The sequence below is a fragment of the Trichoplusia ni genome, chromosome 13 (assembly GCF_003590095.1).
Source record: "Trichoplusia ni isolate ovarian cell line Hi5 chromosome 13, tn1, whole genome shotgun sequence".
Lineage (NCBI taxonomy): Eukaryota > Metazoa > Arthropoda > Insecta > Lepidoptera > Noctuidae > Trichoplusia > Trichoplusia ni.
The window spans coordinates 11,593,265-11,611,700 of NC_039490.1; the positions used below are offsets into that span (position 1 = coordinate 11,593,265).

The 18,436-nt window shown below is 35.2% G+C and overlaps 1 protein-coding gene across 1 annotated transcript in view; it reads right to left on the reverse strand.

The window, feature by feature from the left end:
• Positions 1-633: 633 nt before the first annotated feature.
• LOC113500114 (nuclear speckle splicing regulatory protein 1-like) overlaps positions 634-18,436 on the reverse strand; it is a 28,365-nt gene continuing 10,562 nt past the window's right edge. Inside the window, exons 2-6 of the mRNA XM_026880788.1 lie at positions 12,762-12,829; positions 8,058-8,216; positions 7,203-7,367; positions 1,726-1,827; positions 634-1,249 (exon numbers count right to left, since the gene is read on the reverse strand). Coding sequence (XP_026736589.1) covers positions 1,064-1,249; positions 1,726-1,827; positions 7,203-7,367; positions 8,058-8,216; positions 12,762-12,829 — 680 coding nt within the window. The 3' untranslated portion in view covers positions 634-1,063. The remainder of the gene's footprint in view (positions 1,250-1,725; positions 1,828-7,202; positions 7,368-8,057; positions 8,217-12,761; positions 12,830-18,436) is intronic.

The following is an 18,436-nucleotide window of genomic DNA, read 5'->3' on the forward strand; positions in this document are numbered from 1 at the left end:
ATATTCTCGACAGTATTATCTGTATTTTATTTGCGAAATACATTGTTGGTAGGGGAAAAAATGTATGTTCGAAAAACAAAATTACGTTTTTGACAGGTACATTATACCTGCAAAAATCATTTTATTTGAAAACAAAAAAGCATGCATCCTTCTCATTTTAATTTATGAGTATAGATGGAATTTTACCTCAGAAATCATTTTTATATATATATGCATTTAAACCATCACACCTGTATTCTTCGAATAGGCAGAGGTGTATTTCTGCATACACTAAATGAACAGCGAAATCCACAATATATATTTTAGTTCCTTGTGTAGGTAATCATTAACAAATCCCAGACTGCTACTAAGAGTTTTCTTATCGAAAAACCTAATAACACTGTCCAAATGGAATCAATTCTAAGATAATTAAGATCCATTGCAGCCAAATGAAAACAAAACTTGAATCGTTTGATGAATTATTTTCAATATTTTTTGCCTGATTCGAAAACGGTGATGCTTTTAGTTTATATCCTCACTGACAACAGCTGCTTAACGTACCATAAAATATGATGGGTCATAATTGTTTTAAATTATTATTACTCAATTATGTGGATTTTTTATGAGTAGGTAACTACAGCTGCTTATTGCCTACCAATGTTTTACAAGACGCCGAAATGGTCAGCGCAGAATCTCTAACGCATGTTCTCAAATATCCATGGAAGCATATACAATATTTTTGTGAGTAGACGAGTGTTCTTAATCATTTAAGTCCGTCAGATAATTTAAAACTGCTTTACGTAACGATTCCGCAAAATTCATACACTGAAATGACGTCACGCGTATGCTTAGCTCACTGTAATGCCGGCATAATATTTTTTTTATGCTTGTTCCTGAGTATACAAGGTCATTTACTGGCATCCGAACTGACCACAAAATGTTTTGCACAAGACACATAGTTTCCGCCTTGTATGACCTCAAAATTTAAGCCAATTCCCCAAAACAAACCAGACGTCGTCCAATTTAAAAACAGTCAGCGTGAAATCCAAACCAGATCGTACAAAATCTATAGTTTCCAAAGCACTTATCCGTAGTACTGGGGTCCGTGGTACAATTGGTCGAGTCTCCTATCGATCAGCACCAGGTTTGCCGTTTTCGGAGGGTACCCGTGGTGATAGATCCACTTCTTCCCCGAATCCTTCGATTCCTTCTGGTGATGGCCGACTCCGTGCTTTCCGTGCCTGTCGTGCCCCGCTGCAGCTTTGTGGCCCTGGAGACAAGGTGGGTTGATTATAGATGAAGAGTAACGTCAGTAGTTTTGTCGTGATACCACGGTTTCATCCAGTTGGAGAGGTTTTTGAATTGGTGATATATTTGAATAAGACAGTGTGGGATGAAAGAAATGTTTATTAGATTATTTTTGGAACTACGCCGTCGCCGTCGTCTTCTTAATGTTTAACAGACGTCAAATAAATTATGTATCGTATTTCTTAAATTCTAGAATATTGTATATTATTTGACTTTAAGTTTAAATAATAGTCTAGTTCACATCATTTTAAGTAATATGAGAACTCTCAGTGGTAACCCAATTAATAATATTAAATCCTGCCTTAGTTCACAACTGTAAAACTGAACGTCACAAAAACCTGGTTCTTTAAAGATTTTATCCACAAAAACTACACGATGACATCAAGTCGAGAACAATGAATATAAGCGTTGTGCAGTTAAGCTTAAGGTTCAATTTACCTTTGACAAGTGCAGGTGTCCGCCTTTCTCAAAATGACCGGATTCGCCTTTGGCGTGCTCCTCGTGGCCCGCTTTATAGTCTCCGTTCTTGAAATGTCCTCCCTTTAACAGAAAAAGAACAAATTGAGAACAAACAAGCTGTGGTAAAAAAATAAAAAGATCTGGTCAAATGCCAGTCGAACTTGTGATACGGAAAGTTTCCTATAATATTCTTACTATTTGCGAAGTCGCACTGAAAAAAACGAAATTGCGCAAAAACATGGTCACACATAATTTAGATTATACAATTTTCACAGGTTGTTGTACAAATAGTCTAGGATAAGCAACGAATTGTACGATAGTAAATTGCAATAGAAGTCATCATTGTGTATCGTATTCATAGGTGCATCAGATACAGCCTGGTGGCAAAAGGATAGAAACCGAGCCTTAGCAATAAGGACCTTTTGATCTTTCCATTAGGAAACCCTTAAAAAGTATTAAAAAATAGAAGAACATTTTAATGAAATCCTATATAACTTACTACGTTAACTTTTAATAGAAATACTTGTAACTAGATCTGAGAACTGCTTAGCCAAGTGACACGATGACAACTCGTCACAAAGAAAATAGGGATTGTGAAAATAAACAATCGTCGTTTTAAATTAAACTATTCAAGAACAATATTTGAAATAACACCTAAGTTTCACAATGAGGAGCTCGTGGTTCAGCTATAAATGCATAAGTGGATCGATAACGGGTTAAGCTGCTCTGGACGCGGTTGGTCAGATAGGCAGTCGCTCCTTGTAAAACACTGGTTGACCTTACTGGAAGCCGACCTTCCAGTCAAACCAGATTCAGCTTATCTTTGATTTTTCAACATAGTTGGAAAAAAGGCTAGGATGATGATGATGATTACGATATAGCGTTTGAAAAATCCGCGTTAAGTTATAAATATGGAGTTTCTTGGCGGTTCTTCTCCATAAGAATGACCTTTTGGAACCGTGCAACTAGAGTCATTATTGTAAAGTTTTAAAAGTGCCTGGAAAACGGCCCATTTGAAATAAAAACTTGATTTTGATTTTGAATAAACGTGGGAATGGAGAGCTATGTGTGAGTGAAATACGGGATGACGGAACACGGGATAAAGGAAGAACATGAAAAGACATGATCAGTTTGAAATGTGCACTTTAGTAGGACCAACCGTATATCCCTTATGAAACATTTACAATTACTAAATTATTTCGATTCTGATTTCGAACTGATGCAAAGGAAAATAACGAAACCGGATCCATTTAAATGCATCTACGGTAATACTGTAATGATTGCAAAAAGCACCAAAGAAATTCGTGTCGGAAACTTATTTATTTCAACCTGCACTATGCAATCTAAAGCAACCGATGCAGCTTGCAATGTTCAAATGGATTCACAAATCGTGATGTTCTACCTCCATTTTTTGCAGTTTCGAAAATGAGACTGTTTTCGTTAACATCAATTTGCTATTTAATTTTAAATTATTTATGAATCCATTCAAAACAGTATAAATTCAGCAGAGTAAGGATCTTTGCACACGAAGACACCCAACTCTCTCACTCGACGACTTTAAACCCAAGCGATAAAGGAATCGAAAAAAATGGATATTGGTCTAGTGGTTAGTGACCTTGACTGCTATACCAGAGGTCGTGGGTTCGATTTTCTCCCAGGACAATGTAATGAGTACGATCGGCATTACTGTATCTGTTGTAATTTATCGGTATTACGCATTTTTTTAGAAATATATTTAAAGTAGATATGTTTATCAGTTGTCCAGTACTCATAATACAAGCTTTGTTTATTCTGAGACTAGATGGCGCTATGTGAAAGTTGTCGAATTATAAAATTTCGATAAATTTTTGCTGATAGATGCGTGGAGGCTAAAACCATCGGGTACTGGAGTCTTGTGTGGCCTTCTGTGCAAAAAACCTTACACTCTTAGCTCAAATATATTTGTAGAGTGTTTTATAATAATATACAGACTTCAGTTCTGTCGTAACATGATAAAAGCTTAGAGTACGATTATGCTAATATTTCAGTATGATAACTAGTAGATATTTATAAAATATGAGAGAAGTGTTTACTTAAACTTGTTTAGTTGTATTAGCATAAAACAAACTATATTCATAATATTTATTTAGCTTGAAAACAGTCTGTTTGTCTAATCACAGATTTACTTACAAGATAAAATAAAAAAGGCCTCCATAGATTTTTATCAAACACGACTAGTGAGTGTTCTACTCGTACATAATTCATGTTAAATACAAATAAACAGGCTGTCTATCTAGACAGTCAAACAGATAGACACATAACTTCAAACACCCTTCTTTTTGCGTTGCCCTCTTTTGGGTGACTTGTCAATTTAAAATATTGAACTCGAAAAATCTAACTAGTCAACAGGCTGGCATTTAACAATTGAAATCGGCCTAAAGAAAGCAAACGTAGAAGCAAACGTGTAATTCAATTACCTGTAGGAGAACAGGCAAAAAGTGCTAGCAGAAAAATACCCTCCATTAAGTTAAATCATATTTAAAAGACCTAGGTAGGTCCGTAGTTTTCCCGTTCACCGGTAGTTAACTTAACTCCAACAACAAGGCATGCAAATGAAAGTAACTTAACTACAATAAGATTAAACTAACTGTTTAACTAATCCCAGCTGTAACGCAGTTAGTTACTGCTCTTTGTAATAAAACTACTAATTGCAGTTTATATTTCACTTAATAAAAGGTTTAATGGCGGTATACTTTGTTTCCATAACGGTTTATTGTTTTGAGTAGTTATAGTTTTTTTTACTTATTATTAAGCCGTTTGTATGATAGTCACTAGCCCGTATCTCATGAATTTAATAGCTGTTATTGATATTTTCATGGATATGAAAAATACTCCAAATTTAAGGTTTTAACGAGCCTCATCTTGATTGCCAAAGTTTAGAAATGGCAACCCTGTTAGATACAGTCGTTGAGTATCGTATACATGCATCGGCGCATGATACTTTGGGGGCAGATTAAAATGTATTGTCCTTCTGCAAGTCCTATTTCGACCACTTTATTTAACGACACCGCGAGTGTTCCAGTCGGAGAGATTGTATACACTCGCCATCCCCAAACTATTTCCAGATCATACAAAACCTTATTTCTCTTGCATCTAACTCTTTGACTTTTGTCCTTGACTTCAACCCGCGCCGATGACACGTTTGGGGATAATATGTCGGATCCCACAGATTAAAAACACCCCGGGCCGTTATCCAGAGTCACGGGATCGCTCACGCATGCTTTACGCAACTCTGGCAAGCCTAGTCTAGCCTAGTCCTTTTGGACTCATTGAGGAGTTTCTTAAGACCCCTTACGAAATGTAACCTAACTCCGAACCTTACTTATGAAAACCACTTGAGAACAAGAACAAAAATCCTATCCTTCAAATAAACAACTGGAAACATAACAAATTAAACTTTTTAATTTATGCAGCAATCAATACTGTTTTTTCAATTTAATCAGTCGTCAAAGGTCGTCATTGCGCAAGAGTTCCGAATAATTGAAAGGAAAAAATGTTACACTTTCTTACCACCAGATCATCGGACCTTGTAAAACTAGGCCGTCGCAAAAACAAATTTGCATAAAACCTTGAATTGTTGTGACAAAAGACTAAATAAAGTGACTTTAGCCTAGATATTAGTAAAATTGATTTTAGTTTCATAATATTTAATTTTGATTGCACGGATTGCCGATTGGGAGATCACTGGTTCTGTTCAACCCAGGATGAATGAATGATGAATCATTGTGTGCTGAGCACGATCGATGAATGTTCAGCATGATGGAGTGGATTTGTTGATAAGGTGAAAAATGAAAACACTTGTAACCACGTGTTTTCATTTTTAGTCTTTTAATTAAATAACGACTACCTCATTAAGGATTTTCATTCCGAAGTAGAAAACGAATCATTCCAATAGTCTCAATAATAAAATCTTGTTAACTATGGTTTCAATCTTTCAAAATGAAATAGATCTATTTAATGCAAGCCAACACCCAAAATTCGACTCAATCAATTGTAGACCAGACTTTCTCAATCGAGACCGCAGTCACGCTACTTTTGAAACTCAGTCACGAACTGTATCATCATCTAGTCTAATATTGACACATGATTTCAGTAAGGTCGTTGCACCTGTTTTTTATCAGCTGACAAGTTGATGACATCTGCCAGTTTCAACATTTTGGTTTAAATGATCGGTTTTTTTGTTTATCTTCAGTTAGTGTTTTGTAAAGCCATTTTACGGATTTTAAAGAAGTTTTAGTTCTTCGAGAAATAAATACGTCAATTATTTTTGTACGAAACCAGACAGATAGAAATCTTCTTTGCCAAAATAAAAAAGGAAAAATAAAATTTCATTGGATTGTGGGAAAAATTATTTTGATTGACTTTTAGTTATTAGGCAAAAAAGAATGAAGATCGGCCAATCAACTGTTTACTAAATGAAAAACGAGCAACAAAAAAAAAACTAAAATCATGGTCAGGGTTAAAAAACCTCTGAATAACGCATCAATTACGGTATACTCGGTTCATATTTCTCGATATTTCTTGGAACCTCAAACACGTATCAAATCTGATTTGAATAAAGGTCGCCCTTTATCTAAGCCTAATAAGCCATATTGCGTTACCTGCCCGTCAAATAAATTTACCTGTAAATTGATTAGAAACCTTCAAATCGCGAAACTATTACCAAACCCGAACTCTCTGGCTTACAGGGAAATCGTATTAAATTGTTGATTTAAGGGTAATTAAGGGATCGATTTAGAAGATGAAATGTTTTTGAGTTTTGTTAATAATATTCGATATTTGTGACTTATAATTGGTTTTGCACATGTTTGCGCATTTCGTATCTAAATAGGTGCGTAATAATTTGATTTGTTAATTATATTGTGAGCTTTAATAGATTATGAGGTAATTTCTGATAGGACTCGATTCGAACTAGCAACCCAGCACATGAATAAAGTAAATAAACTACTAGGTCATCCAAACACGTCATTCTTATCCTCTTTTTTTGTATTTGACTAAATCTTATAAAATAAGTCAAAACATTCGAATATAATAATTAATAAACATGGTACACAAAATGCAAGGAATAGTATAAGATCCCACCATGAAATGACCTTTACGGCCCTGGTTAACGGTTAAGGTATTTAATTACAAATGACAGTTTTTTTAGTCAACTCATTTGCTATTTATTTATTGGCATTTTCAATTTTAAAAACCCGAACATACTTTTCACAGTGATGGATTGCCATGAGTCAGACCGATGCAAGTCGTTCTAAGGTAAGACTTTAGACCAGGAAGGAACACACGGGTGGATTACCTATCCAAAAAAAAAGTAGATGGTATTCGAATTCAATGTTTTTTATCTAGTCATTTCAGACTTCCATCGTCGGTAGCACCCATGCGATCATATAGACAACTACAAATGCTAATAACATTACCTTGGCGTGACCGTGCTCCTCATTATATCCTCCATGCTTTTCTTCTTCACCGGAGTCGCCTTCTTCTTCGAAAAATTCCACATTTTTCTCGTACTCCTCCTTCTTATGGATGTCGTGACTGCCTTTGGTGCTATGGCCCTTTGAATGCTTGCCCGACTCTTCATACTAAAAACGATACGGTGTGTTTAATTAAGCAGGTATAGTTAGAGCCTTCATTTCCCACAGATTTGAAAGATTATAACCTAGAGATATAAGGAATCTGTTGTACACGGTCTTGGTTACGTACCTACAGACCGAATTTTTTAGATAAATGCTGTAAAAAATGCAATGACTAAAAAATTCATGATGTTATTTTTCTGCTTGCCATTATCCATATTTGACTTTGTATATTTTCCGGGATCATTTAGTTAGTTTCGATTCAATAGTGTTAATTCATCAGTTGAAGCGGTAGCTATAGTCATTTTTTTATATAACGACTGCCACAGTAAAGAATTTAATCCTTGTGTCGAGGGAGGTTCTACAAACATATAATTTACATGCACAAAGACACCCAGACTCGGAACAAGCATTCGTGAATCACACAAATGCTTGTCCTACGCGGGGATCGAACCCGCGACACGTCGCGAACAGTGGGTTTGGTGTGGTGACGTCAACCACTCGGCTATCCGTCAAATTTGTAGTTTAATTGCTCTTCGAATTCAAAACAGTAATTTAAACTACATTTATTAGTGTGTCTTGCGTAGTTAGCATAATACTTCTTTCAACTTCGGAGAAAAACGACTTCAGCAGTAAGAAATTCAAACCTTGTATCCTGGGCTGTTTCATAAACATTCAAGTCACTTGCAAGTCCGTTACCTTAGCATGTTTCTTTCCATGTTCCTCGTGGTGGTGTGCTCCGTAGTGTCCTGACTCCTCCTCGTGGTTCTTCTCGACGCCTCCGTGGTCATCATACTTACCCAAATGGTCTTCTTTGTCGTGGTGACCCTTAGCGGATTTTGTCTCTTTGTGTACGCCCTAGAAATTTAAAACTGTATTAGTAAACTTTCTGAATTAGAAATTAGTCCATGTTGTACTGTTGAAAATTGTTTATGCTGATCAAAATACTTTAATGCACGAAAAAATGAGTTTGTAGTAATTTTTGGTACTTCAAGTACAATTAAATTAATATAAATATACAAAAACTGCTTAAAAGCAGATAGACGATTGTGTAAATCAAATTGTATCTGATTAAATTTTCACTTTTCTCCAAAAATATTCTAAACATGTCTGAGTAGATTTAAAACATTTTATACAAATATAAGTCACTTTTTACTCATTCTAATTCTGTTATTTATAAACAAAGTACAACAAATAATAATAACATTTACACCAATAAAGGTTATCAATTATTTCTATACATTATTATCTTTATACACAGGTTTACTATATTCTTAAATACACTTTACTCTATAATATACTTATTACTAAGTTTAGTCAATAATATGTCAATTTTATGTCGGTCTAGGGAAAATAAATAAACCACGCACAGGATTCGAATCTGCGACTACTGACCAAACGTAACGTAGCTCCAACCTTCAATACACATTCATTCTAAACATTTATCTGCGTAAATACCAAAATTCGATTAGTTGTGGATTTCTTTTAAGATTTTTTAGATATGGTTGTTCAATTGTTTTTCCTTGCCAAATCTTCGGTATTAATATTTGATAAGAACTATCTATAGTTATTTGTAGTCTACATACCACTGGGCAAGTTTAAACATGTTTAGAAATGCATAGGGTTATTTTGACTTCAAAATTACATAAATATTTTTATTCCGAAGACCAAAATCTTGTCGTCACCTTATTCTGCGAAAAACACAATCTATATTTTCTCCCTTAACAAATCGATCAAATCAATTCTAATCTTACAGTCTAAAACAATTATTAAAAACATCATTCTCGTAAGTAACCCGTCCTATAGTAAGAAATGTTTTGTCAAAACATATTTTAGAAATGTATGTAAACAATGCCTTAGGACAATAGTGATGCCGTACTCATAACAATTTTGTCGGTTGTTTGATAACATTGGTACTGAATGGCAGATTAAAGCATTCGTCATAGTTTCGTAACAAATACTTTATAAATTCTAGTCCTAGACAACCCTGGGATCAGATAAACTGGTCATGACCACTTTGGTTGTATGACCAGGAAACTTCGAACCAATTAGGGCGCTTATATTGAAATCGGAAAAGTATTTTTGCGTCGATTTGAACGATAAGGTGTTTGTTGCTATGAGAATATTGTGTGTTACTAAGTCAATTTGTTGATGCTAGAGAACCAGACGCGCAGACACTCTATCTGAATCTCGTCTATATAGGGTTGTCATCTAATTTATTTATTTACTTTTTATGAACATACAATTTTATAAAAAAAAAATTAAAAAGATACAACATTTGAATGTGGCAATGTACTGCTTATTTCCAAACGAATTTTTCTTTTAGTAGATCACTGAATTTGAGTAATCTAAAAGGTTTTTTATATAAAGTCTAGGCTAACATTTTATAAAGGTAAAGTTTTTAACAATGTAGGTTTCGATTTCAGGATCTTCCGAAACCGATTTATAATATTCTTTTACTAATAAAAATTCATATTATTAGTGAGGGGCAGAGGGTATTTTTCAACCCGAAAAAGTGGGGACTCTCAACATGTGTGTAACAAAGATAAGAAGTTTTTAAGTCCGTTTGTGTAAGGGATTTTTTTGTTTAGAATACATTTCCTTTAATGGATGTTGAATGGAAAAAAAATGTGTGTTGAGTGCAATCCCGAGTAATCGCTAAAATAATAACTAGAGGGTGTTTCATATAGACCTACGAAAGTTGTGAATTATTTATATTTAGATATTTGTTGCTTCAATACACAAAAATCCCTGTTAAATGTGTTTGATGAAATATAAATGATATGCATAATGTTATATAGTAAGTTGGGCGAGGTTGATTAATTATTATATGATGCAACGGTTTACTCACGCGTATTTATCGGGATTGCCCGACTGCTTTCGGTCCCAACCGGCGTCCTTAAGCTGACTCGCCGCCATATCAGCTGATGACTAAATGGTGGTAAATATGCGTGACTAAACTGTTGCATCGTTTAATAAAGATAATATGCATAATGATTTCTTAAGTATTTTTTGACCAGAATAAAAATAACCAACATCCTGTGGTATTTTGATAGAAAATGGAAATTATTGCAATTTTTCTGAATGTTTTTTTGCATTTTTTCATTTCAAAACTTCGGTTAGCGCAAAGATAAATTGCCTTTGTTTTTGTGACTATTATATACTAAATCTTTATAAATACAATCCAATGTTTGTTTGTATTGTACTAAACTTTTCTTAAACGGCTGAACTGTCTCATATATTTCTACCATATACATATTTAGATACCTAAAAATTTGTTTACGTTGAACTATCCGTATCTTTTAAATTAAAACCATTTTTTATCTAGCACTCTGTGTTCCACTGCTGGGCAAAGGCCTATCCCAAATTCTTGTACGATTCTCAGACCTTGGTCACTTGGAACCAGCCCTCGCGGTTAGCGTTTAAATCGTCTCACCAAAAAACCGCTCTCTCTTATACAATAATCCACAGTTAGTTGGACAAAAAATAACTGTTATTATTTAAACTAGCATCCTGATCAATTTTAACCATAGGGTATTTGACCAAAAAAATATATTTAGTCCGTCAGACAGATTTCAAAAAATATTTGCCACGTATTTTTTTTATCTCGTTAACAAAAAATGAAATGGATACGGTGATTCAAAATCTCATGTGACGTCACTTACTAGTAAGCTTTGTACCGACAAGTGACTTTAACAGTCCCATTTTCCATACGCTTCACAATCTTTGATGAGTTTTTTCTTGGTTCTTTATTTATATATGTGATACTTTTTAGAACACACTTTACTTTTTATCTATCTTATAGAATATCTCATCATTGCCTAGCCTTTTCCCAACTATGTTGGGGTCGGCTACCAGTCTAACCGCATCCAGCTAAGTACCATTGTTTTACAAGGAGCGACTGCCTATCTGTCCTCCTCAACCCAGTTACCTGGGCAACACGATACCCCTTGGTTAGACTGGCTGTCAGACTTTTTCAAGCTTCTGACTACCTGTAACGACTGTCAAAGATGTAGGAATAACAGCCGGGACCCACAATTTAACGTGCCTTCCGAAACACGGGAAACATATCTTATACAATATCTGACATACTAATTATATTTTCTTAGTCAATAACCCAATTAAAAAGTCGAACCGACGGTACGCGCTCCAGAATATTTTAACAATATAATTTTGAATATACATTCTATACAATTTAAACACATTTTTCCTTTTTGACTTAGATAGGTTACTGCAATAGTTACGAATACATAACATAGTCCTTTATTAACTCAGTTAAATCACAGCTAAACGTCTCATTAACTAACATACGACCTTCTACGATCAACCAGTATAACTTGACCCATCCGAAGTTTATGCGAATTATTTCTACCTACGTAAAAATATGCAAAAAAATATATTTACGTAGCTCTTGACATTTCTTAAAATATTATTACTTGTGGATTATAATTGTTAATTAAATAGGTAGTTTCTCAACCTATACTTTGCTCAAAACGTTTTTTAAGCTAAATGAAATGAAATAAAATAATTTTATTTCACCACCTCTTTGAAAGTCCAGACAATGTAAAACTTCAGAGGGATCAAGTTACACTGGTCGTTCTGTTTTAAGTACGCTGTTAGAACATAACCATTATACACATGACTTACGTCGACAAAAAGATAGTACCAGGGTTTAGCCTTCATCACCTTCCAGTTTGGATTAGGTAATTGCTTTTTCTTTACATCCTTAAATTCATTCTTCGAGCCCTTTAGTTGATCAAAAATATGATTCCATCACTTTTGTGTTTATTTCGTTTTTATTTTTACTTTTTATTTCTTCTATTTTTGTTTTAAAGAAATAACTCCCGCTCTTAGGGATTTAATTCTTATTTCGCGGGCACAGACAATAAACTCACATGCTCAATGCACACTCAGAACAAGAACGTGGGTCACATAAATGCTTGTCTTACGCGGGTATTGAACCCGTGACACTTCGCGAAAATTTGGTCACTCGGCCATCCGTGCAGTCAAGTCAACCCAAAATACCAAATTTCGATCTTAGCTTTTGCCTATTTATCGTGCCCGTTGCTATGAAGCTTTTTCCTGATACTCGCTAATTGACCTTACCTATAAATGTGTCTAAAATACCTCAGATACGAGTGTTTTATACTGAGATATTTTTTGTATCTACTTAGAATCATTTCATTCATTATGACCCCATGGCCATGACCTAATCTAACACCTACCGAGAGATTTTTTTTCCATTTGCTTTATTTTTCTCTAAAAAAAGAAATGTTTAAAAACACTTTGTAAAATATCTGTTAAAGCATAAAAAATGTCCCTGAAACTCTACTACTTCGTCAATTGATAATGATCTCTATATCATTAAATTTAAAGTGTAGTTTTAAGTAATATATGTTTTACCTCATAAGCCTTTTTGCCTTCTTCGCTGTGTTCTTCTTCGTGTTCAGAGAAATGTTGTCTTCCGCCACCTGAAAATATAGTTTTGCTTTTTAATCCAATAATGACTTCATAGCCTTGCGGTTCTATGATGAATTTGCATGCATGAGGTACAGGTTCGATCCTAAAGCAGTCAAGTTCTATAGCGATTTTTTCAGTTTTTAAATAGGCTCCCTTGGTTTTTCTAAGACGCTGCAGACAAACGGCAAAGATAAAAATTGGGAAGAAACCTAGATTCCAAATATTGGAATCTGAAATCGCCAATGCGCAGTGAGCTAGCGTGGTGATCGATACCCAAACCTTCTTTATGTAAGATGAGGGTTATGCCTAGCAGTAGGTCGAATTTAGGCTGGTTATTATGAGAACATAATTGCAATTAGACAAAATTAGATTCAGCGCGGATTTTTTTTCAAAATAATTGCATATTAATTGCATCTCTTCCATTAGATTGAGTTCTTGTTTAGATTTGCAACATTTTTCGGGTGACGTCATGAACACTGTTTGTCTGATAAAATGTTAAACCAATCTATCTAGATTATTTGATTACACTGCTGGACAAATTAACGAAGCTAGAACTTTATTTCTGTTTCTCGTATTTATGTTTTTATTTTAAATGTAGCTGTTGCCCGCGGCCCTCTATCCCACGGGAAAATAAAATCGGCATAAAACTATCCTATGTGTTAATGACCTGGTTATAAACTGTGGTGTATCAGGTATCATATACATGTACGGTGTATCAGGTTTCGTCTAAATCCGGTGGTATTTGCGTGAAAGAGTAACAAACATCCACACATACAAACTTTCGCTAAACTTTTTCGTAATATTATTAGGAAATTAGCTGTTGCCCGCGACTTCGTCCCCGTGGGTAGAAGATATAAGTTATGATTTATACCTGCCCTGTTTTTTTCACATTTTCTATTGTATCTTCGCTCCTATTAGTCGCAGCGTGATGGTTTATAGCCTAAAGCCTTCCTCGATGAATGGTCTATTCAACATAAAAAGAATTTTTCAATTTGGACTAGTAGTTCCTGAGATTTGCGCGTTCAAACGAACAAACAAACTCTTCAGCTTTATATATAAGTATAGAAATATAGATAATAAAACTTCAGAATTATTTAACTGAAAAGATTTTCTACTGACACTTTGTTCCCATTTTTTTTCCTTATAACTTTATTTTTCTTTATCCCTCTTATTCTTAGAACTTAAAAACAACTTAAACCACGTCGCAATTCAAATGGCCAGGAGTGTAGACTTGAAAAAGCTTTTCTTGATTTGAGGGGTGACTTTTATAGGCTTTTTATGAACAGCTATAACCGCATAAGTGATTCGATCACAGGTTAAGCTATGCTTGACGCGGTTGGTCCGTGAATGGGTGACCATCTTTGTCATAACGAGTTCCTCCGTGTTTCGGAAGGCACGTTAAATTGTGGGTCCTGGCTGTTATTCCTACCTCTTTGACAGTCGTTACAGGTAGTCAGAAGCTTGAAAAAGTCTGACAGCTAGTCTAACCAAGGGGTATCTTGTTGCCCAGGTAACTGGGTTGAGGAGGTCTGATAGGCAGTCGCTCCTTGTAAAACACAGGTACTTAGCTGAAACCGGTTGGACTGGTAGCCGACCCCAACATAGTTGGGAAAAGGCTAGGCCGATGATATCACTAGATATTTTGTACCTACTACGTAAGCATGACCATACTATGTTGCATTTTTGTAGCAGCATGCTTCGCTTGCTGGCTTCAGCAGGGCAAATAGTTAAGTTTTGTTTGGTACACGTGATGATGGGTTTCGTAACATATTTTAAAAACTGAACCAAATATTTTGACAAGCATTCTTGGATTATACAAATACTTATCTACGTAGGGATCGAACTCGTGACAAGTCGCGTTCAGTGGGCTTGGCGTGGTGAAACAACCGTTTGGCTATCCGAGCAGTCAACCTGTCTATGCTGTCTCCCACCAGACTGTAGCCAGATAAAATGCAAGATACCTTGTTGAAATATTGCCCAGATTATATAATCTTGTGCCGGTATAACGACAAATAAATAGTAATAATTGGGATTGAACAACTATGATGGGTGACTATTTTTACTAATAAAATTGTTTGCTTTAGCTATTTGTATTGAACTTTCGTCAGTCGGGTTTAGACATCCACTCAATCGTTGTTGTTCTCATTTTTTATTTTTTTACAAAAGCTGATAGTCTCTTACACGGGGGTAATACAGTGTTTTCTTTTTTCATTTTTTTTTCTTTCTGAGAATATAGACTTTTTAGCATCCCAGCCTTTGTTGGCTGATAATAAATATTTTTCTCGTAATTTCCTCAACTTCAAGGGTGGCAGACGAATTAAACGGTTTCATACCGGCACAGTGGTGAGGGGGATACGAATGCTATTCGAGGACAATACAACTAGAAACTTTTTAGAAATTCTCATCTTGGAATTACAGTTAAGCTTGAACATGACTATTATAAATTAATTTTCTGATCTTTATTTAAGATTCCGATTTTCAAAATCAACGATGTTAAAAAAAATACTCCTTGGACATTTTTTATTTAATTTTATTAGAATATTCTTTATTGTACACCATGGAGTTACAGCAGTGATTCTTAATACACACAGTGTTAGGGTACAATGGCGGTCTTATCGCTAATTATATCTTCAAAACAACCTTTGGATGGACAGGAAATGTTCCGTATAATAACAATATTCTGACCGATTGCGTCAACACAAGTACACTCTCTCTGTTCTATTACTCTTAAAACCGACAATAGAATGTCGGGAATGACAATCCGACATAAGACTCACATTTTTATGTGCCTTGCGAAACCCGAAAGCTTTCGAAAAGTCGGTGCATGCCTTGGAATTGAATTCGAGACCTTTGACTTGACAGTCGTTAAGGCGGGGGAAGAATGCTTATTGACACCCACCACCTCGGGAGAGAGCCCGGTTGCTATCTAACTCTTACTGACTAAACCTGCACCGCCGTGCGCAGCCATCTCCCGCATTTAAGACAATCAACTCCTAGGATAAGTGTAGTTTTAGTAACGCTTAATCTAAAAGCTGTTTTTATAAGGGGTGCGAAGCGAAAATTTTGATCATAGGGACTATTATTTCAAGTTTACATACAACCAGATGAATGAAAGGAATCTATTAATTAATCTCTTAGATTACAAGTATAGTTTACAAAGCTTTAAATTCTTATTAAAAAAAGATGAGCGCTGAAATTGAAACTATAAATATGTAACCGTTAGCGTCATTCTTTGGCACGTAGCTCCAAAACAGATAAACTGTTTTTGATTTAAAGTTCACTTAATCGTGATTGTGTCTTTGCACTTATCTATTTACCGTTTGCTAGATTAACAAGCTCTTTAGTTGCAAAACTTTTATTGGGAATTCATTATTATAGTGGTTTCTTAGGTTAACGCGAATATGAAATTCATTATTATTTTAAGCAAAAAAAATATAATCATTTATGTATTTTGCAAAATGAAGTTACTTAGGTTTTTCAAATTCGAGTTCAAAAGCTAAAATTAAACGGCGCACTTAATGTTTTTTTGTGGCAAATCATCAAAAAATGACTCCTACTGCTTTGAGATGAGAAGAAGGTATTTTATGACTTAACCGACCTACATATGTTCGTTAACGTTAACGTAACCCAGACGTAATACCTGAGGGATACCAGTCAACCATAGAATGACGCCTCTTTTATGAAATAAGTAGAATGAAGGTTGAACTTTACACACCTCTAAAGCCTACCCACCCAGTACTATTTACAAAATCCTCCTTTTGAAATAGAATAAAAATGTAAGTTTGCAGAAAAATGAAAATAAAACCGTACAAGGAACAGTCAGGCGGTGTGACGGTGCCACAGACGCAATTCAATTGCACTGACGCGACCACAAAACGATTATCAACTGTAAAATATATACAGAAGGTTCGTTCTAATAAACTTTATTTATTTTCATAAAGAAACGTCATAATCTATATCTATACTAATATATAAAGCTGAAGAGTTTGTTTGTTTGTTTGAACGCGCTAATCTCAGGAACTAATGGTCCAAATTGAAAAATTCTTTTTGTGTTGAATAGAACATTCATCGAGGAAGGCTTTACGTTTAGGCTATAAATCATCACGCTGTGCAACTAATAGGAGCTAAGATACAATGGAAAATTTGAAAAAAACCGGGCCGGTATACCTAAATCATAACTTATATCTTCTACCCACGGGGACGAAGTCGCCGACAACAGCTAGTAATTTATAATTCTTGGTTAAATTAGACTGAAGTGATGCATCGGTTTACTAACAGTACCCGCTCGCTGCGTCAGCTCATGAGTTGGGACTCAGAGTGGGTTTGGTGTGGTCACCTCAACCACTGGGTTATTGGTGTAATCGTTGTAAATGATACAAATCCCTGCGCAAGAAAAGAAAAATTTACACTTTTTAATACCCAACTTAAAAAAAAATCACGTGTTTGTCTGTGGCTTCATAGCCCCTGACCGGATTGGTGATTTCAATTAAACAAAATTAAGTGTGTGTTTTTTTATTTTATTTTGTTCAAAGCCGTCGTTTTTAATTATTTTTAGACACCACTGACAAACGATTAAGAAAAGTATCGTATGGAAGCTTAAATTTTGAATTTAAAATCGCCAACCAGCAGCGAGCTAGCCTCATGATCAATGCTGTAGGTATTTATAGACGAGAGAAGGCCTGTGCCCAACACTGGGACATAAATAGTTTTGTATACATCAATAAAATACCTTCCTCCACCTTTGAATAATGATCGCCCTCCCAAAGTTCTAGTAAATCATTGTGTGAAGTGATACTTCTTTCGATTACCTGTTTAACATCCGTTTATAACACCACGTTTAACATTGCCAAGTTTTATCTTAAATTGAATATTACTAACTTGTACGTTGGACGGCACATTACTCGCGATAACCTGACATTGATATCATCTGTATGTCAAGGCGGTAAGGGATGGTCTCTTACCCGACACTGTCGAAAGATGGGTAATGTTTGCATGTTCATTTTTTTGACACGTATAGCGAAAGTGGCGGGTCTATTTTTGGCATGTTTTGGGAGTTGTTTTAAACTTTTGAATTTGAAAAATGTTGGTAGTGGCATTGGTATAATTTTTGAAATGTATGCATATAATAAAAAGTTCATGAGATATTGGCTGGTGACGAACAGACAAAAAGACAGACCTCGGAGCCTCAGTAATAGGGTTAAGTTTCTACCCTTTGGGTTCGAAACCCTTAAAAGGTTTGCTTCCTTTTTTGGGCAGTCCAGCTTTGACTCAGGATGTTAAGCAGTTTTTACATTTCCATATCTCAGAAAGTTAAATATTCTTTCTTAGCGTCATACTTCGGTCTTACGTTTGATCTTTTCCACGTCTGGTCTCCCATCAAGAATACAACAGAGTTCACACATTGGGAATATTTAAAAGCCACCGTGACCAAAATTCAAGCCAAGTCAAGAGAACAGTATAGATATACCCTGGACTAGCTACTAGCCGATTTACCTTGGCCAGGCATGAACCAAACTTTGTAACATCTGTCACCGATTACGCAATAACCTCACGCTGTAAATATTAACTTTCACCATGGAACTGCTATGGTTAGTAAAACCATAACGGAACACCATAAG